The sequence below is a fragment of the Notamacropus eugenii genome, chromosome 1 (assembly GCF_028372415.1).
Source record: "Notamacropus eugenii isolate mMacEug1 chromosome 1, mMacEug1.pri_v2, whole genome shotgun sequence".
Classification (NCBI taxonomy): Eukaryota; Metazoa; Chordata; class Mammalia; order Diprotodontia; family Macropodidae; genus Notamacropus; species Notamacropus eugenii.
This window is the reverse complement of record NC_092872.1, coordinates 1,531,128-1,552,281: the sequence shown is the minus strand read 5'-3', so window position 1 is coordinate 1,552,281 and position 21,154 is coordinate 1,531,128. Positions and strand designations below refer to the sequence as shown.

Below are 21,154 nucleotides of genomic sequence, written 5' to 3'. Positions count from 1 at the left end.
GGCCTTTTGAAAACCCAGACAGGCTGTAACTTGTAAAATTACATTTGTGGAGTTGTATCACTATTTATTGTGAGAATGGAAGAAGATTAATTTCCATATCTGTTCATGAACTGTGCCACCTAGACTCTTCAAAAATCGCTGGTATCGCACACTAGAAAAACAAATAAACCAATGCTTGAACATTTCTAAATCACTAGAAAGCTTGCAGGACTTGGGACTATGGCACTTATTCAAAAACACCCATTGATTTACTGAGAACAGCAAACATTTAACTAGGTGGGGAGCTTCCACTCCAACCTCAACTACTGTAAATAAATAAAAGGTCCAAACTTCTTGACTGAATCAGTAAAAGATGCAAACTTGTTTAGTCATTCAGTCATGTTGGACTCTTTGTGCCCCATAGACAAGTCTGTGGAGTTTTCTTGGCAAAAATACTGGAGTCGTTTGCCGTTGCTTTGCCCCATGTGTCCTACAAATAGGGTTAAGCGACTTACTTGCCCAGGGTTACATAGCTAGTAATTGTCCAAGGACAGGTTTGAATTTAGATCTTCTTGACTCCAAGCCCAGTTCTCTGTCCATTGTGCCACCTAGCTACCCCAAAATGCAAAGTAGGTGAGAACAAATCCTTAATACTTGAGAAAAAGTAAAGTGCTTTGATAATTGGATGAAAACAGGTGATTTTACACAGGAATTATTCTGTGATTGGTTGAAGAGAACTAGTTATTTCTCACTCTACTTTGCATCTGCAGTTCTGCCTGGTTTCAACTCCACGGAACAAGATGCCCCTCTCAGGATAGCTTTGGATACCACCTCCCTCTGCCTCCTCTCCCCTTTGAAGGACTAGAGGGTAGAGCACTAAACTCCTCACAAAGCCTTCCTTTATAGAGGACAGAACTTCCAGCTTAGAGTCCAATAGAGACATACACCTGAGGGGAATTTCATGAGGGCTCCACAAAGGAAGAAAAGGACTTCCGGTAATCAAGAATTGTGAATTTGCCCTTTTGCCATGTGCGTTCTCTCAATTTGAGCCTACTATCCCCAGGATCCTTGTGTGTACATGGAAAGAATATTCAAGAGAGGACTGTTTTGTATCTGCTGTTGTTGCTATAAATATTCCTTTTGAAAAACCTAATTGATGTCAGCTGGTAGATTGATCTGGAGGAGCACATCCGGTGGGGGCTCATGAGCAACAGTATCAGCAACCTCAATCCCTCTAGAATCCTGAAGAGAGGAACAGTCAGCCACCTTTTGGAGACCCAGCCTACAAGCACTAGTGGGAATTGGGGAAGTAACTCTGGAAGCACTGTTAGGATCACAACATCATATCCTTAGAGTTAGAAGGTACCTTAGAGGTTATTGAGTCCAACCCTCTGATTTTACAGATGAAAGCACTGAGAAGCACAGATAATTTAAGAATTAAGAATTGAAGAGAATTTATATGCTCATGATCATCTAGTAAGTGTCTGAGGCAGGATATGAATCTAAGTCTTCCTGACTCCAACTCAAGTCCTCTTCCCACTATACCATGATGCCTTAGCCCCCCAAGTCAGAAATTACTCCATGTACTGCCTACCTATTTCCACAGATTTCATAGCCAACCGGGGCTGACCCTGGCCATTAGGATGGGTGACTACCATACATGTGAGTGGAGTGACAAAGTTGAAACTGAGGGAAAGGTTCAGAGCCCTGGCTCTCAGGCTCCCCTGTTCAGTACTCGAGGCTGAAACACTGATAATCAGATCTATTAGCATTCAACCACCTCCCTCCCTCCATGTGCTCGTTTGCTCTCTACAGTTCTAAGGAACAAGGCTCTCACCCACTTCCCAAGGTGTTCAGGATGTGACAAACCCAATTCCATAGTTGAGTGATGGGGAAGTTCAGGCATGCATGATTACGGAGGGACACTTTTCCCCTTACCTCACTAAATGGGCATACTTACCCAGATGAGCGAACTGAGACTCAGAGAGGCCACAAAGTCACACAGACAAAGGTCACTCACGCTTTTTCCAGCAGCTGCTGGATGGTCAGATGTGCCCACAGGCGCTCCAGGAAGCTGTGGGAAATGGACTTTTGTCCTTGGAAGACTTTCTCCTTGTTCACAAGATTCACTTCTGTTTGGAAGCTGACATTCTGGGTGTTCTGAATAGAGGGGAGATATGGACTTAAGCCAAGTGTTTGCATGGGGCTATTCCAGGATGGAGGATCTCTCCCAAAGGACAGGCAGCATCAAACTAAGCCTAAACCACACAGCTCCATGTTATGTCTCGTGCCTATGCTGACGGTCGGTTGATCTCATTTCATCATTTGGATGAAAGGTTGTATAAAAGCTTGTAAAATATAAAATATTGTGTATATCTTCCATGGAATCACAGGATGGAGAGCTAGAAGAGAAGCAAGATTCTCTCCAACTCCTTTCTCTTTACACTTGAGGAAACTGAGGTAAATGACTCATCAAGGTTGCACATGTTAAGTAACAGTCAGCCATCTAGCATTATTAAGGGCCTACGAGACCCTGTGCTAAGTGCTAAGAATACAAGGAAAAGAAAACAAGGTGAGGTTTCTTTCCCATTGCAAAACAAACCAGTTTCCTCAGACATTAAATTGATTACAAATACCACCGGTTTCCTTTCTTCCTTCTCTGTTCCTCTTCTCTTTCCCATAGCACCATCACCTCTCTGGATACTTCTCCTGACTTCCAAACCCTGATGGATTTTGAGCATTTCTGCTGCCTCAGAAGACCTTTACCATCCCCAAGTTCATAATTCTTTGCTCTTGCTCTTTCCTCCTTCCTTTAATAAACAAATTCTTTCTTTGTGACTCTGGCTTGTTCTTCCCTCCCCCCTCCCCCAAAGTCTTAGGCAATTGGCTACAAAAGGCACTGACTGGTGCAGTGAAGGGCCAGGGCTTAGTCCATCTCCCTCTCAAGCCCAGTTCTCCTCACCAAGTGCTCTCTTTTCAGTCCTAAACTTTGATATCCACACCTCTGCTCTTTTCACCTAGTGGCCTGTCTCCAGCCCTAATGGATCACACCAAGCTGGCCAAAATGTGGCCTCTCAGGTGGGCTTGCCTCTTGGTCCATCCCCCTCAAATCCTAACATGACCCCCAGCATCCTCTCCTGCTCAGTGACATGTTCAGTCATGGGGATTTTGGAGTTGAAAGAGACCTCAGACATCTTCTAGTCCAACCTGTACCTAAACAACAGGTCTTATAAGTGGTCATCTGCCCTCTGCTTGAAGACCTGTAGGGCTAGGAAACTTCCTGCTCTGCTAGGCAGCACATCGCATATCTGGACGCTTCCAACTGGGAGGATATTTTGTCTTGTATTGAGTCAAAATGTACCACTCTTCAATTTCCGCCCAGGCCTCCTCATTCTCCCCTTTGCATTAAAGCAAAATTAGTCTTATTCCTCTGTCATGTGACTACTTTTCAAATATTGGAATATATGTGTCATCTTTGTTCCTCCAGGCTAACTGCCTCTACTTCCTTGCCTTGACCCTCTCATGTCATAGGATTTTCATCATTCTTTTTGCGCTTTTCAAGACCTATACACTAGTTCACTGTAGATCTTGCTCAAATAGGGCCCCCAGAAGGAAACCAAACACCTTGCTTGCCATGGGCTTTCAGTACATTTTTGTTGAATTCAATTAGATGGAACACAACATTCCTGCTGGGTGTGGTTGCACATGCCTGGTGGCCCCTGGTGCTAAGGAGATGGAGGCTGGTGGATTGTGTGAGTTCTAGAGCTCTAAGCAGAGCTAAAACCAATTGGGCGTCAAGCTAAGTCCAACACTAGTATGGTGAGCCCTCGGGGAACAGGGGGCCACAGGCTCCCTAAGGAGGGTCCACTGGCCCAGCTCAGAAAAAATCTTTTGTCTAGATGAGTACTGAGATGAGGCCCACAAGTGGCCACTGTCCTTTGACTCTCAGTAAGATAGAGAGACCTAGTCCCTCCAAAAATGAACCCAATGCCCCAAATCTGATCTGGGCAGAGCAGAGGACAGCAGGAATATGGCCTTCCTCCTTCTGGATGTGGTGCGTCTATAAATGCAGTTTGAGACAACACTAACTTTTTTTTTTCTGTTTCAAATTAAAAAAACACCTGGTTCTTTTCACAATCTGTCTTTTTTCAGATCGATTCCACATTGCTCACTATGTAGCACTCTGCTTGCTGTTCCCCATATATAACATTCCATCTCCCACCTCCACATCTTTGCATAGGCTGTCCCCTATGTCTACAACGCTCTCCATCCTAGCCTCCTTCTTTTGGAATCTCTAGTCCACTTTCAGGGTTAGATTAGGGTCCACCTATTCTAGGAGTGTTTTTCCTACCCCAAACACTGCACAGTTACTTTGTATATGTCTCCACCAAGAAATAACTTTGTATTTACTTTATAGAGGTTATGTGTTTACTTATCTGTGTGTCGTTTTCTCCCAGTGGAAGGTAAGCCTGTTGAAGGCAGAGACTGTTTCTTTTTTGTATCCTCAGTGCCTAGCATGGTCCTTGGCCCCTAGTAGATAATATATAAATGTGTTCTGAGCTGAACTGAACTGAATTCACAGGAATGTTTGTCTAGCCCTGCTTCCTTCATCTTGTCCTTGTACTATACAGGAGATGGCTCTCAGGCCAAGGCTCTCCCATCAAAGGATCTCTGAGTATCACTCACCAACTGGCCCCTGACTTGGGCTGTGAGCAGGTCTGGGGCCTGAGGCATGAGCTTCCCAGCCACCACTAGCTCAGAGCCTTTGAAGAAGACCCTGAAGTTGTCCCGTGTAAGCAACTCCACGGCATTGTCTGGGTACTGGAACTTCACCATGGTCAGCAGTGGATTGGCCACTTCCTGGTAAAACTCCTTTGGAGGAAGGGAGGAGTTAGGGTAGCATGAAGTTAGGGCAGCTGTCTGGGGTCTGTAGTACTTTAGAGCTGAAATCAAACTCCTTCATTGAAAATAAAGGCAAAGTGAAGCCCAGGGGGGAAAAGATATGTCCAAGGTGGCACAGGAATTGAGGGACAGGTTCTAATCAAGGTGTTGGGAGTTCTTTTTGTCTTTAACTCCTGCATCCTACATTTGGGGGCATCTATACTCAGGAGGTCTCCCCAAAGCTGGGCGCTGGTACCTGGAGCTGCAGGTCAGCATCTGCTTCCTCAAAGATGCTCCGAGCCACCCCGTCATTGTCCAGGGCCAGCTTCTCCAGAAACGCATAGTTGACATTAAAGCCAAGGCCCAAGCAATAGAGGTGGTAGCGGCCCCCTATAGCTCCCTTCACATTCTCCTGAATTTTCTGCAGTTTTGTCTCCCCTGCAGCCACACAGGCCAGAGAAGAGACAGAGAAGAAAAAGGAAGACAGAGAGAAACGGAGAAAGAGACAGCGAGAGGTGGGTGGGTATGGAGAGGAGGAGAGAAAGAGATAGAGGGCGGGGGGGGGGGGGAGACAGGACGTTTCCTGAGTGCTTATTACAACAGGTCAAGAAATATCAGTCATCCGCTCAACAGTTAAATATTGAAGAACAGTAGGATTTGGGAGCTGGAAGGGATCTCGGGGATCCCTCACTCCAACCTCCCTCTGCCTGGGAATGTCTTCACAATATTCACCCCCAACCCCAGCCTATTGTGGAATCCAGGGACCATCCAGTGAAGCTGGGGCCCCAAAAGAGCAAACTACTGATCCAAGGTCACAGAGACAATTAATGGCAGAGACTGGAGTAGAACCCAGGACCCTTGGCTCCCAGTAGGCACCTCTGAGGAGCATCTCCTCCAAGCTCTACCCACTCTTTTCTGAGGCCATATCTGACCACTCAAGCCCACATGGATAGCTCCCTTCTGGGATTTCCTGGAGAGCTTAACCAAAGAACGACATATCCCAGGACTTCCATTTGCTCCCATGTGCATCTCGTCTTCCAACTGGGGTTGGGAAAATCCCAGTGTCAGAGTCTGGGTCTGTTTCCCTGTCTTTTCCAGACCATAATTTCTCCAAGGGCAGGTCCAGACTCTGCCCCACCTCTGTTTTCCCCAAACTATTGTCCTCTTCTCCTGGGAAAGGGTCCCCAGAACAAGAACCCCCTTTAGGCATCTATAGGAAGTTGGTGCCCAAGCAGGAAGAGTCTTCCCCTGCTCCACCTCACCCTCAGTGGGATCCCCATCTGTGAGCAGGATGATCATGGAGACACTCCCTGCTGGCAGCTGCTCCTTCCTGTGGCTCTCATCCAGCATTCTCACAGCCACAAGGACGGCCTCATTGATGTTGGTTGCTGGGGAGAGAAATCTGCTCATCCCTGTCTCAGCTTTGGCACCAACTGAGAGAGGTGGAGGGTGAGAAGCCTGGGAGGAAAAGAGGGATGGAGGCTTGTCCAGGGGCAGAGGAAGAGATCAAGTAAGGTTGGGGGCAGAGCAGAAAAGGAAGGAGACTGGAGACTGGGGTCAAAAGCGAGGAAGGCCAGGTGACCAGGCCAAGTTAGAGAAACATAGCATATGATAATTTGTCAGAACCCCCAAACACAGGCTGCATCAATGAACAGAGAAGTTGAAATTCACATCTAGATTCTATGCAAATTGGTCAGTCCAGCCTAGCTTATGGTAGTACGTTCTGGGTGTGTTGGTATTAGGGGTGGAGAGCAAATTATTGCTTGATTGTCTTTTTAGTAAGATTAGGACATGGGTTCAGGGGCCCACTGGGAACCAGGACAAAGAAATACCAATGCTATTCTCAGTAGCTGCCTGATAAGTCCTGTTTTTGACTAACTTTCTGCCTTCCCCTACAGGACTCTTCTGAATCCCTCATCTAAACAGTGATGCTAGGATCCTTGAGGCCAGCCACACCACCCACCCCTTGAAGTCCTGGCCCCTCACTCACCACCCAGGGCTTGGGTATTAGAGAGAAATGCCTTGGCTGATTCCAGATGTTCTTTTGAGGCCTGAAGCAACATTGGCTTCCATTGGGTCACTCGTCCATTGAAGACAACCAGGTTGAAATGGTCTTCTGACTTGAGGTCATCCATGATCTTTAGCAGGGCCTCCCTGGTCTGAGACGGCAGGGAGAAACTTGGTGGAGGAGAGGGTCAGGGAGTGAGGGAAGAAGCTAGGAGGAGTTTCATATTCAAGGAGCCAAAATATGGGGTGGAAGTTTGAGGGGCGGAGAGGGGACATGGAGAGAGAATGAAAGGCAGAGAAGACGGATGTTGGGAAGCCTTAGAAGAAGACAGGGAGAGGGTCCAGAGAATGAAAGGGAAGGGATTAAGCACTTATATAGCAGCTGATATGTGCTAGGTACTATGCTAAGCTGTGTACTGTTTTACAAATATTATTGCATTTGATCTTCACAACAACCCTACAAGGTAGTAACTACGATTACTCCCATTTTACAGATGAGGAAAGTGAGGCAAACAATAGGTAAGTAACTTGTCCAGGGTCACCCTACTAATAAGTGTCTGAGGCTAGATTTGAACTTAGGTCTTCCTGGCTCCACGCCTAATGCTCTCTCCATTGTGCCAGCAGCTGTCTCCACGTTATCTCCATGATAGAGATGACAGAGACTCATGGGTAGGAACATGGTGGAGATGGTAGAGAATTATGGGTAGAAAGGTAAGAATGAAGATATCCAAGGGGAAGGGGAAGGAGACAGAGGGAGATTCAGCAGGGAAGGAGAATGAAAAGATGCTTGGGGAGAATGGAGATGGGGCAGAATTCTCAGGAAATAGGGGCATAGGGCTGGATGATGTTAGGCCCTATCCACCTGGCCCATTTCCCTGATACATCATGGCAGCATCAGAGTAGGAGCTGATAGGGGAGAACATGAGAAGGATAGAAGGGTAGAGGCATAGCTTGTAATGCCTAGAGCAGTCCCCAGCTCTTCCCCCATCCCATTCCCACATGCCTCCAGGACACCTCCTGACCTTCTTCATCTTCCTGCCAGCCATGGATCCACTCTTGTCGACCACAAAGACCACATTCTTGGGCAACAGGGACAGCTCTCTTGGGGCAAAGTTATGCACGAAGTATCCATTCTCAATCTGTAACTTGGGGACAGCAGTGAGTCAGAGCTGCCCCTCTTCTAGTGCCACACTTGAGGACCTAGAGGGCTACATGTTTCCCACCTCTGGCTAGGACCTCAGTCTAGAAAGGCACATTCATTGGCCTTCTTTGAATTGAATTGAATCCAATCAACCAATTGAGAAGCACTTATTAAGTGCCAGGCATATACTGTTGTTGTTCAGTTTCAGTTGTTTCTAATTCTTCCTAACCCAATTTTAGGGTTTTTTTTAGCAAAGATATTAGAGAGATTTGCCATTTCCCTCCCTAGCTCATTTTTACCGATGAAGCAAACAGGGTGAAGGGACTTGCCCAGGGTCACGCAGCTAGTTAAGTGTCTGAAGTCAGATTTGAACTCAGTAAGATGCGTTTTCCTGACTCCAGGCCCAGTACCCTATTCACTGTACCATCTTGCTGCCTCTGATAAATACTAGGCACTTAATAAATGCTTTTCAATTGATTGGATTGAATGGAAGGTAATTCAGAGGGGGACAAAATTTGTTTTAGACATCACCTTGATTATAGGGCTGCCTACTATGCTCTGTGATTAGAATATAAAGAGAAAGAAAGAAAGAAAGAAATTATAGAAAGGAAGAAAGAAAGAAAGAAAGAAAAAGAAAGAAAGAAAGAAAGAAAGAAAGAAAGAAAGAAAGAAAGAAAGAAAGAAAGAAAGAAAGAAAGAAAGGAAGGAAGAAAGAAAGAAAGACTTGATCCTCTCAAGGGTTTTAAATTCTATCAGGGGAGACAACATATTCATTTATAAGCATACAAAAAGTAAATCCAACAAACTCATTGCTCCTCCTGTCCGCACTTACTCTGCAGTTTGAACATAAGGTACTATGGATCTCAAATGTGAGGTTTGTTAGAATGGAGGGCTGAGGTCAGAAAACATTATCTCCCCAAATGGGGATTGGACAGAAATTCATAAGGAACATGGGAGATCAGCAGCAGATGGGGTTGGTCTCCCCTTTATGGGGAGGTGGAGAAAAAGAAAAACAAGAAAGAAATGGAGTTCTGGGGCCTTCTTACTGAGACAGGCTCTGGATTAAGCATTGCCCACCAATTAACCTGAGCAAAAGCGTCCAGTTCACACTTCCTTTCATCTGTAACTCACAGATTTGGCAATTGATCACAGAATGCAAGAATTTCAGACCTGAAAGGGACCTTCAGCATTGCATACCATGCTTTCGTTACATGGGAGACAAGATAGGAGACAGGAAAGTTCCCATACACAGTGATGTCCTGTGTCTCTCAGACTACTTCCTTGAGGGCAGGGCCCTGGCAGTATAGCCTGTGTCTCCCTCACAATGCTGGTAAGCACAGAACTAGGCACACAAGGAAGGGTCAACAGCATTTGCTAATGGATTGATTTCCCAAAAGTCTGCAGTGTTGCTAAAATCGAAGGATGGCAAAGGGCTTGGCAGCTGCCTGCTTCCCACACCTTCTTGTTGCCAGGTCCCTATGGCTTTCACCTGGATGTCCCCTGCAGCAGCAGTTCGGTCCACGTCATAACGGACAATGAAGTTGCCATCTAGAACCGTGTCCAGCTTCCCAGGTTCTTTCTGCTGCTGGGCCAGAGATGGCTCGAACGCTATGTGAGCCTGGAGGAGGAGAAGCCGGTGCTGAGAAGTTAGCTGAGGACCCAGAGGTTGTTCTGGACCCTGCCACTGACCCAAGTCCTGGGGAAGTCACAGGAAGCTGAGACTTCTGGAAGGGTGGCTCCCCTTCTAGATGGTGGCTGAGTAGATGTCCATGTCCTTCTTCTGACCCCAGCTTTGAGGTTGAGGAATTGTATGAATAGAAATGGAAAGCAAAGCAACAAGAAGACCAAAGAGAGCAGCTGTGGGAGGATTTCAGTAACACCTGCTCTGAGGAACCATTGAGCTGCAGGGCATGGGGGAAGGGGCAGTCAGAGGGATGAGATGACTCCCAACCAAGGAGTGAGGCCATAACTGGAGGGTGAACTGCTTGTTAGAGAAAACCTTCATTGCTACTCTAACATGAGCTAGGGAAAGAGATGATGAGAACAATTTGTCTTCCCCTCTTCCTCACAGGGAACCTGAATAGGTTAGATTATCCTACAGTGACTCGCAAAGCTACCTGTGACTGACCTCACTCACCAGCTTCTCTTGGTGATGAGACTGGGACAAAGCATGCGATAGAACCATGGGTAATCCCCTTCTGTCCCCCCCCTCCACGGTATAAATCACCCTCAGTCAAGAATTCCATAACTTGTTCCATAGAATGTCCAGATTCCCTGTACCCTCTGCGTACACAGGAGCCTGAAAACTTTGTCTTCACACTGCCCTGCCCAATCCCCTCTCCTGCCTTGTGCCTCATTTCCTCCTGTCCTTATAATGACTTAGGCTAGGGTCCAAACTCTGTTCTCTCAGGTCTCAGCATCTTACCTTAGTCTTATTCTGTGTGGTGGTGAGGGCATTTGCCAGATCCTTGGTCATAAAGGTGATCTCAGTGTCCAGGGAGCTAATGCCCTGAGGCTCAAAGATGTGAACATTTACCTGTGGAGTGGAGGAGGATAAGGCATGAAAAGAGTCTGGAGGTCCAAAGAAAAGTGATAGCTCTACGCTCAGGGAGGGTCCAGTCTGAGGAAGAAATGGTCCTGGCCCCTGGGAGCCCCTAGTCTAAGCAGGGTGGAGGAATGAGATAGACTTCCTTCTACTGGGGGTGTAGAGCAAAAGCAACAAAGCAAGTTTCCTGGAGGAGGTGACTTAGGGCTCAGCCTTCTCACCTGCAAGTGTTTGACCAGCTGTCGGGGCTGGACCTTCAGCATTAGCTCATATTTCCCCCTCTTCCTCTTCAACAGCTCCTCATAGACCAGCTCAAAGGTGGCATTGGCAGTTGGGGCCAGATTGACAGACACCTGGAACTGCTCCAGATTCCTCCCTGTGGCCCTGGGTGGGAGGTTGGCTCCTTAGTGCCTCTAGACATGGACAGGGTGGGCAGTGGGGAGCTTGGCCATGTAGAGATTGTTGTCCCATGGCCACAGCCTAAATGAACAAGGCAGCATGTACTTTCAGGCAGGGGGCTGACTGTAGGGGGCTTCCTGGGTCCTTGGTTATACTGACCCTCCCAGATACTTACTTGATTTTAGCACTTGGTCTGTTGGCCAGAGCTAAGAGTTACCTTTCTTGAGCAGCTTCCTTCTGCTTTATCTCTCCTGGGTATGTCACACCATCAATGATCCTAAGGAGAGAGAAAGAACGCAGGAAACTCTCAGGGAAGGAACTCAGGGATGCTGAGGAAAGAGGGTTAGAGGGACTGAGGAGAGGGCAGGTTGGATTTTGATTTCTCATATTAATTAACATGTACACTAGTTGTTTTTCAATTGTGTCCAAATTCTTCCTGACCCCATTTGAAGTCACCAGAGTAGTTTGCCATTTCCTTCTCTTGCCCAAACTTAGGGAAACAGGGTTAAGTGACCTGCCTAGGGTGACTTAGCTAGTATGTATCTGAGGCTAGATTTGAACTCAGGTCTTCCTGACTCGAGGCTTAATGCTCTATGCATTGTGCCACTTAGATGCCTATAACATATACAACACAACCTATTTTAGATTGTCCTTCCTTGTTCTGAATGGTTCCTATGCAAACTTCTATTTATTATTTAAAACCCTTCCCCACCTGACTGCAGTCTACATTTCCTAGCTTATTACATAAATCAAAGGAGTCATACCTTAGAATAGTATTAGGAAACAAACTAGCTTTCACAAATGACATTCAATAATGAACCAACCCGGTGTTGGAAGCTCTGTTGGGGAGAGAAGAGCACAGGAGTAGGGAAACCAAAGAGAAGCCCATTGCAAGAGAAACAGTAAGAAATGATAAGGTTTTAACCTAGGGTGTTGGCCATGCGAGTGGAAAGGAGGCAGATGCCAGAGATGTTGAGGCAACATCAAAAGGCTTGGCAAGTGAGTGAATATGGGCACAGGAAAGAGCAAAGACTCAGATGACTGATTTTGTGGACTAGGGTGTTGAGTCCGAAGGATGATGGTACCCTCAAAAGAAACAGGGAAGTTAGGAGGGCACCTCATTGCAGTATGAAAGTCCCTCTTGGGTCCTGAAGGTTATACCAGTGACATGCAAGCTGTGGAAGCTTCTATCATACTAGTAAAGTTTCATGTACGGTCCAGGAGACTGTTTCTGAGGATCTTCTTAATGGAGAGAGTCTCAGTCCCCAATTGGCAATGAAGATGAATTCTTTGACCAAAGGAACTATGAAACAATAAACAAATACGCAATGCCTCTTAGTCCTGTGTGTCTTTTCCACCACCCAAGTGACAAAATGGCAGCAAAGGAGGAGCTTGGTTATTGTCCTTCATTCTTGAAGAGGGCCAAAATGACATCGCTATGTTAGAGTCAAATTACACTTGACTACCCACTATGGCTGATCAGACCAAAGTGAGCTTGGAATGCACAGATAGTCCCTGTGAACATCTGGGGTGGATTCTCTAAATCTGGGGCATCTTGCGTTTTTTAGCTACTTCAATTCTGCTTTGCTTATAAAGCATAGCACCTTTTCTGATGAGGGCATGCCATGCTGGATGCTAAAAACCGTGCAGTCTTTAGACTTTATAAACGAATATGTGTCTTGGTACTCTAAACATAAATTCCCTACCCAATAATTAATGAATTAACATATTACTAAAGAAGTAGCATGACAATATTGACATTCTTGCTATAAATTAAACCAGAGGGAAGTTGCAGCCAGAGGGAAGGTTTCTCGTAGATACTTCTTATAGACAAAGACAGGAGTTGGTAGAATTAGTTTTATTGTATGCTTCTTGGCATACCATACAAAATAGCATTTCATGGGATAATCAATCCATCAATAAACATTTATTAAGCATATGTCAGGAACTGTGCTAAGTGCTAGAGAGACAAAACAAGGCAAGAGACAGTCCCCTCCCACAAGGAGTTCACAGTCTAATGGAGGAGAAAAGATGCAAACAAATAATATATAAAGGAAATTACATACAGGGTAAGTAGGAAATAAAATGAACAGAAGCAAAGTACTAAAATTGAGAGAGGTTGGGGAAGACTTCCAGGAGAAAGTGGGATTTTACTTGGGACTTAAAGGAAGACAGGGAGATTAGAAAGCAGAGCAGAGGAAGGAAAACATTCCAGGCATGAGGGACAGCCAGAGAAAATTCCTGGAGCCAAGAGAAGGAGGGGCTTGTTTGTGAAACAGCCAGGAGGGTAGTCATTGCATCAGGGAGTATGTTTAGAAGAACAAGTGGTAAGAAGGTGGATCAGACTCTCCAGATTAAAGCAGTGTATACTTTGATAGTCAATTTCATTGCAAAGGCAGAAATAGGTAAAGATGGGGAAAATAATATTCAAAGTCATGGGTCAAAAACAGGAAATAAGGAAACCCAGAGAGACTTGTAGACTGCACAGAAGCTTCCTGACTATATCATGAATATTTTTTTTGAGAAAAGGATCAGTAGTTACTAGACATGGTGAGTACTGCAGAACAGCCCCCAAAATAAAATTGACAATATTTTAATGGACAAGAAAAGATCTGTTATTGATGTAGAAGTCATCCTGGAGAGGCTAGCCTTTTCCTAGCACTCTTTAAGGTTGGCAAGTGTTTTCCACATGTTACCTTATTTGATCTTCACAACAACCCTATTAGGTAGGCATTTTTATTATTGTTATGCACTTTTTGTAGATGAGAAAGCTGAGGCTGAGAGGAATTGAGTCCAGGCTCACGCAGCTAGTAAGCATTTGAGGAAGTATTCAAACTCAGGTTTTCCGAGTTCATCACTCTATCCACTATGTCACCTGACTTCCTGTGTGCTGTCCAATTGCTGATTCGAGAGCAAAAGCTCTTAATACAGAGTCTGTGGATAGACTTTAAGGGGACCTAGAACTTGGATGGCAAAAAATGACATCTTTATTTTTGGACGTCTAACAAATTCAGCATTTCCTTCGTTTGCTTAAAAAAAAACAACCTTCTGAGATTCTCCAGAATGCCAAAGGAATTCATTCCATATAAAGGGTTAATTCCTGCATTAGAGCAAAGATGAGAATTAATATAAAGGCAGAAGAAAAAGAATGAGAACAAGATATGCTCTAAAATTGAAAGAGCTCGATCTTGACTTATTTAAATAAGTTGTTGAAAATGAAAAGTAGGAGATGGAGAGTAAGACCACTGACAACAATTATAGTATTTTTTTACAGAAGTTTAACCCATGTAAATTAATTGCCATAAAGAGAAGACCAGTTGGAGGCCCAGAAGCACCTTAGTCAGTGCTTAGTTGCTAAGTGCTCAAAGATGGTGGAGCACCAGTTTAGAACATATGTTTGTTAATAAACTCTTACAAAGAAAGATAACGAAAAATTATTAACTGTATCACCTCATAAGGTTATGCTTAAAAAGTTCAAGTGATAAAGTTTCTGAGTAATTAGTCATTTTATTAATAATGCTAATATTTTATTAATAAAAGAAGTCAGTGGCACTCTCAAATGCCAAAGACCTTCTATTTGTAGCTGGTATTGTGCTCATGGTACCAAATTCTAGAACACTATAGTGCTTCCTAGAGATCCATAGTGCCTCACAATCCACCCAGGAAAAAGCTGGTGGATAAATAATGTCTATTATCCTGTTTATGACATGCAGTTGCATGAATCACCTATAGAACTTGTTCATCAACTCATACATCCACAACCAATAATACAACTTCTTAACGAGTTGGGCCTCAGATTAAAGCAGAGAATTGATTGGGTGGATTGACTTCAGGAAACTGCAATACTCAAAGACCCCAAATCTCTCCCACAAAGGCCCAGCTTTTTAATATCAATATTCAACCACAGTTATGGTACTTGAACCTAGGAGACTGCAAAAAATGAAAAATTAATATCACAAGGAGAGAAACAGAGATACACAAATCGTGGGCATGAATAGGATTTAATATATTTTAAAAACTGGGGAACTTTGAGGAAGAAGAGTGGGGAAAGATGTCATCAGAGAAATATTGATGGGAAAAGATAGGGTGGTCCTAAAATGAGAGAAAAAGATTTAATGGCCCAAATCCTCTACTGGTATGCTTGAGAAGTCAGGTGAAAGTGAGTAAAGCCACTGTTATATTGAGTGAATCCCCTGTGGCACACTTATGGAGAAGAGTCACATAAATGGGTTGCTACCTGCATCATACAAGCAAACATTCAAATCAATAAGGCTGCAGACCCCTTGGAATATTTGAGGATTTGAGAGGAAGAGTGAATCCAAAAGGAAAACTAAAAACTTTCATTTTGGATATGTTAAGTCCAAGATGGCAGCAGATAGTTGGTAATAGGGAACTTGGAACTCAAAGAAGAGGTAAGAGTAGGAGTCATCTACATCAAGATAAGAATTGAACCAATGGGAGCTTATGAGATCACCAAGAGAATAGGAGAGTGAAGGAAGAGAAGAAAGCCAGGGCAGAATCCTGAGTAACGCTCATGCAGAAGAGAATGGAAATGAATGAAAATCTAGCAAAGGATATTGAGAAAGAGCAGAAATGAGGGCGTTAGGAAAACTAGAGAAGTTCCATGTCATGACACCTCAGGGGAGGGGAACACAGAGGATTCAGTAGGAACAGATAGTTAACAATTTCAAAAGCTATATAGAGGTCAAGAAGGATGAAGGCTGAGGAAAGGCTGATGGTCTTGGTGATTAAGGTCCTGTTAGGAGCCTCAGGACAGAAGAAGAGCAGACCCAGGGTCTGCCACCAGCGGATTCACAGGCAAGGGAGACAGAAGGAAAGGGACCAACCTGACCCCTGAGAGCCACAGCCAGAGGAGATGAAATCAAAGAAAACTCTGGTCCTGCCCTCAGGGAACTTGCTGCCTGGGAGAGATCAGTCCATCCTCTATGGTCTTTCACTGGGGAGGCCGGGAAGAAATCTAGTGATTTGATGGATTGCTTGGATTTCTAGGTTGTTCAACTAAACTCAGAAGTATCAGGGGTCTTCTATGCCTATGTCAAGGGACATCAACAAGACCACTGGGCTGGTGTTTGGAGTATGGCACCACCTGTTGGACAAATTCTGTATTACATTCCTGAGCTAGTTAATTGTAAAGTGTGATCCCTCTCTTCTCTTCTATACAATTTTTCTTAGCACGCTCATGAACTCCCAGGGAGTTCAATTTTCACCTCAATGTTTATCAGATCTACTTATCCAGCCCTAACTTCTCTCCTGACTTCCAGTCTCTGACCTCCAGTTGCCTACTGGACATCTCAAACTCAGTGACTTATAGACATCTTAAAACGAACATGTCCAAAATCGAACTCAAGATCTTTCCCCCAAATCTTCCTGCTATTGCTGCCAAGGGCACCACTATTCCTCCAGTCATCCAGGCTTGAAACCTTCCTGTCATCCTCAAGTCCTCATTCTCTCTTACCCCTCCCCCATATTCACCCAGTTGCCAAGTGCTATCAAATCTCCATTTGCCACATCTCTCACCTGCACAGTCCCTTCTCTCCACTCACCTCTGATATGGATCCTCATCACTTCATGCCTGAACTCTCAAAATACTTTCAGGTTGGTCTCCTAGCCCCAAGTCTCTGTCCCGCTGTGGTCGATCCTTCACTCAGCTGTAAAATTGATCTTCCTAAAGTCCAGGTCTGACTATGTCACATACACACCTCCCTATTAACTCCACAAGTGTATATAAAATCTCCTATTTGACTTTTAAAACCCTTCATAACCTGGTCCCCTTCTCCCTTTCCAGACTTCTTACATCTCACTTTCCCCCACATACTCTACAATTCAGTGCCATTGGCCTCCTTGCACAAGACACTCCATCTCCTGTCTCCATGCATTTTCACTGGCTGTTTTTCATGCCTAGAGTTCTCTCCTTCCTTGTCTCTGTCTCAAGTCTTCTCTAACTTTCTCTAAGACTCATCTAAAATCCCACCTTCTACAAGAAACCTTTGCTGGTTCCCCCTTCCATCTGAGATTACCTCCCATTCACTCTGTCTACATCTTACACGTACGGAGTTTGCATGTATGTGGCTTCTCCCATTAGACTGCAAAGTCCTCAAGAGTATGGACAGTTTTTGCCTTTCTTTGTATTCTCAGCACTTAGCACAATTCCTTGAGGGTAGTAGGAGCTTAATAAACACTTGTTGGCCAACTGGGTATCTTCAGAAAGGGAGAAATGGTAAGGGACTTGAAGGGAAAGGAGAAGGGAGGAGTAACTAAGACAGGCAGGCAATCATCAAATCCTAGAGATGAATGGGACCTCAGAGGTCATAGTGAATCCAAATCGTGGAACTGGCTGGCTCCCTGGGTGACTTTCTCCCCTTTTGCCTTCGGAGACGTCATACTCTTCGTTTTCCTCCCACTTCTTCAAGCACTCTTTCTGCCCATTTCACCAGCTTCCCAGGCTCTTCTTGAACAAATGAGATGCCTGCTCAGAGGGAGCAGAACAGGTGGACTCAGTGATCTCTCATATGGTTGTTGCCTGAGAGTATCCTCTGTCCTTGTCAATGTCATTCACTCCAAGGGCTTTAATCACCACTTCCGTGCAGATGATGCCCAAACCAGATCTCCAGCTCTAACCACTCTGCTGAGCTCTAGATTCTCATCTTCATCTCCCTGAAAGCCATCTCTACTTGCATGTCCCATCTACATCTGAAATATGCAGGTAGAGAAAATGTCCTTAAACTGAGCTCACTAGTTCTCCTCTCACACCTGCTTCTCCTCATCTCATCATTTTTCTCTGCATACCATTCATTCGGCTAGCTGCTTGTGTTTGTAACTTTGGGGTTATTTTGAACTATTCTCTCTCCCTCACTTCTCATAGTCAATTAGTTACTAAGTCACATTTAGTTTACCTTGGATTATTGTCTCCCATCCCTCCTCACTCACCATTGATATCCTAGGATAAGCCCAAGTATGTGTCACATTTCCCTCCAGGAGCTCCACGAAATCAGAAGATGTGACTTGACCAGGGCAGATGATAGCAATATTATTTCCTTCACTGGACCCAATGCATCTCTTAACACAGCCTCATATTGTGCTGACATTTTGAATGTTACATTCATTTTACTGAGATTGTAGTTACTAAGATTCCCAGATCCTTTTCAGTGTTTAGTTTTTACCTCGTACTTACAGAGATGACTTTTAACTCATGCTCCAAGGCATAGTTATTCCTTTTATATTTCAACTAGAATCTATTTGTTATATTTCAACTGCTAGTTTCAATCTATTCTCATTTTCTATCACTTTGAAGCCTGATTTTTCTGTTGCCCAATATACCTACCTCTCCCATCTTTCTATCATGTGCAAAGGCACTAAACAATCCCCAACTTTGTACAGAACATGGAAATTAAATTTCTAATCAAGCAAGTGAAGAGTTTCTTAGGTCATGTTTCTGACAGAAACATACCTCCATCAAGAATCTAGAGAACTGGCATTCCCTATTATTATTCTATTTTGAAACTATACCAGTTTCACGATCTGAAGACAGCCTGACAAAAAGAAAAGAGTACCGTATTTGTGTTTAGAAAACGTGTGTTCAAGATATTTTATTGCTGTGTAACCTTGAAAATATCACTTAAATTCTCTGAGCCTCCGTTTCTTTAGCTGCCAAGTGAGAAGATCAATACTTGCCATGAATATCTCTAACAGTTGTTCTGAGGACAATATTCTAAAAACTTTAAATTTCTATAGGAATCTATTACTATTAGAAAAGCATCATCTGTGTCCTCCATCTGGCCAGGCAGTTTGTAGTATATTCCTGTAGGAATAGCTCTTCTCTTTTCTCTTTCCTTTTATTCTTGTCTAAATTTTCTCCACCTAATTTACTTCCTTGGGTCCATAAATTTCCATGCAGATGCAGACTCTCAAGTCAGTTTTTTACAAACTAGGTGTGATATTGCAATGCAACATTCACATCATGAGTCTCATCCCACAAAGTCTACATGAGTCATATGAATTATTTATATCCCTGCACTAAAATGTCAAGTTTACTCCGTTCATTAGCAGTATTCTGCATATTAGTGTATATACATCAGGTCATGAGTCCAGTTCCTGACACTCTTTGTAAGGGAGTTGGAGAGCAGAGGATGTTGAAATATGAAGGGGATTGGAAGTTGCCCGGTATCAGTACCTACATGGAGAAATTGGTGATGAAGGCTGTCTGGGGCATCTCCACCTGGAAGGTGGCCTCTTGGGTTTGTTCAGCCTTATTGACCACATGGCTGGTGATGGTGGTGTGGGCAAATCGTGATGTGATCCTGGAGTCCATGGTGAGACTGTAGATATCAATGCCATCCTAGGGTATGAATAATACCAGAAAGAGGAGATGCAATGGGAGGATTTCTGGCCATCTCATATCTGCTAGCCCTTAGTTCTTCCCCTACTACAGATGAGCATCAGGTAATAGTGCAGTATAGCCCATCTCCATTGCTAGGGATGTGATTTAAAGCCTGGGAAATGGGGAGCAGGAGTGGGAAGATTGAGCTGCATTGGGAAATTTAGGCTCTAGTACTTCCTATGCTGACTTGTTTGGCAACTTGAGCCAAGTCATTTAATCTTTCTGGGCCCCTCACTTTTGAAGATGGGGAGAATGAGACCTATCCTAGCCTCTCATCAAGGGCTGATGGCAGCAGAGGTAGGTGAAGGCTAGAAGTGCTTGGGGAGTGAGCACAGAGTCTTCAAAACACTCAGATTTCTGTCCCCACCACCCTAGGTGAGTGTCATTCCCTTAATAGGGGAGCCAAATCTTAATCGTGTCTAGAGTTTATGCTAGAGCTGCTCCACTTCCTTAGGACAGATCTCCCTCCCTGACCCAAGGACTATAGTGGTTTTGTTCTGGCCTTCTTTACAGACAACTCACCAAACTTCTGGGTTATTTAGGACCTGACGACCACCACTACTACACACACACACGCACACACACGCGCGCACACACACACACACACACACACACACACACACACACACACACACACATACACACACCTACCACCATAAATTCACCTATAAAACTCCTAGGTTCCTGATATAGCCTATCTAGGCCCTCCAGAATATTCAGCCCAAAGACCCCTCCAGACAGACTCAACAGATAACACACTCATACCCTCCTGTTTCTATATATGCACATAGATATAGAAACACACTTCCAAATATTTGTGGCAGTATAAGCTCACAAATATGCAGTCATACATGTTCATGAACACACACACACACACAGGTACCTCCTGAGCAGCAACAGGGCTAAAGGAGGCCAGCAGAAGAAAGAGGAGGTCAAGTAGCAGAGTACGGGCTTGAGCCTCCATTCTGGTTGTGTAGGGGCCAGAATAGGATGGGCCAGAATTTAGAAGCTTCTATGGATTAGTAACTTTCCCTTCCCTCACCTGGTTCTATCACTGACCCTAGGGGGTGGATTCCTGGAAGCTGGTCCCAAAGTGGTAGATATTTACTAACCAAATGCAATAGTTCAGGATAAATTGCCAGACTCCATCTCTCAGAGGGACTTTGATCTATTGAGAAACACCTTTCCCTCCTCCCCCCAAAAGGAAGGCTTGGAACAGACTTTCTCTGCACTGACAATGGTCAGATCATGCCATCCATTGACCTCTCCTTTCTCAGTCTCATTTCTCACAGGTCTCTTTTTCATCTCTAGCACTTTGGCTAAGTCAACCTGGGGTGGGAGAGAGAGTGACACAGGGAAGGAAAAGTAATGGACTTGCAACACATTCAGAAAGGAATAGTTCAGGGTCAATTCCATTTAATATAAAAGTATTTGTAGCACTTGGGCGGGGGGGGGGGGCAGCTCCCCTACTTCCAAGGTGGGCCCTCCAAGGGAGACTAGCCCAGATTTGAAGTACTCCAGATTGTTGCAGGTCTACATCTCCAACAATCATAGCATAGGAGTCCCCATCAATATATTTAATTTAATTGTCAGTCAGAGGACATAATTAGTTCAAAGCAAAGACATTTAATGAATAATATAGTAATAAAATATATAGTAATATTTAGATCAAGAAATCCTAAATCTTTTCCCCATAAACACAAGGCAAGCTCCTCCACAAATATATACACCATCAATGGGAAGATGTAAAGAACATGTTCAGAGGGACACACTTAGAGAACAGGGAACATCTGTGGCCAGTGTG

At 44.4% G+C, this 21,154-nt stretch overlaps 1 protein-coding gene across 2 annotated transcripts in view; it reads right to left on the bottom strand.

Moving 5' to 3' along the window:
- The window catches only part of LOC140530288 (inter-alpha-trypsin inhibitor heavy chain H4-like), a 37,564-nt gene extending 17,178 nt beyond the window's left edge, over window positions 1–20,386 (bottom strand). Inside the window, exons 1-13 of one of the 2 annotated variants that reach the window (XM_072649765.1) lie at window positions 20,234–20,386; window positions 19,148–19,308; window positions 11,170–11,229; window positions 10,775–10,937; window positions 10,434–10,544; window positions 9,498–9,626; window positions 7,890–8,012; window positions 6,851–7,019; window positions 6,123–6,248; window positions 5,117–5,298; window positions 4,666–4,851; window positions 2,000–2,139; window positions 1,574–1,728 (exon numbers count right to left, since the gene is read on the bottom strand). In XM_072649765.1, the coding sequence (XP_072505866.1) occupies window positions 1,574–1,728; window positions 2,000–2,139; window positions 4,666–4,851; window positions 5,117–5,298; window positions 6,123–6,248; window positions 6,851–7,019; window positions 7,890–8,012; window positions 9,498–9,626; window positions 10,434–10,544; window positions 10,775–10,937; window positions 11,170–11,229; window positions 19,148–19,308; window positions 20,234–20,314 (1,786 nt within the window). In that variant the 5' untranslated portion in view covers window positions 20,315–20,386. Of the gene's footprint in view, window positions 1–1,573; window positions 1,729–1,999; window positions 2,140–4,665; window positions 4,852–5,116; window positions 5,299–6,122; window positions 6,249–6,850; window positions 7,020–7,889; window positions 8,013–9,497; window positions 9,627–10,433; window positions 10,545–10,774; window positions 10,938–11,169; window positions 11,230–17,023; window positions 17,264–19,147; window positions 19,309–20,233 lie in introns of those variants that run through there. The other variant, XM_072649773.1, reaches the window with a different exon arrangement.
- Between the last annotated feature and the right edge of the window lie 768 nt (window positions 20,387–21,154).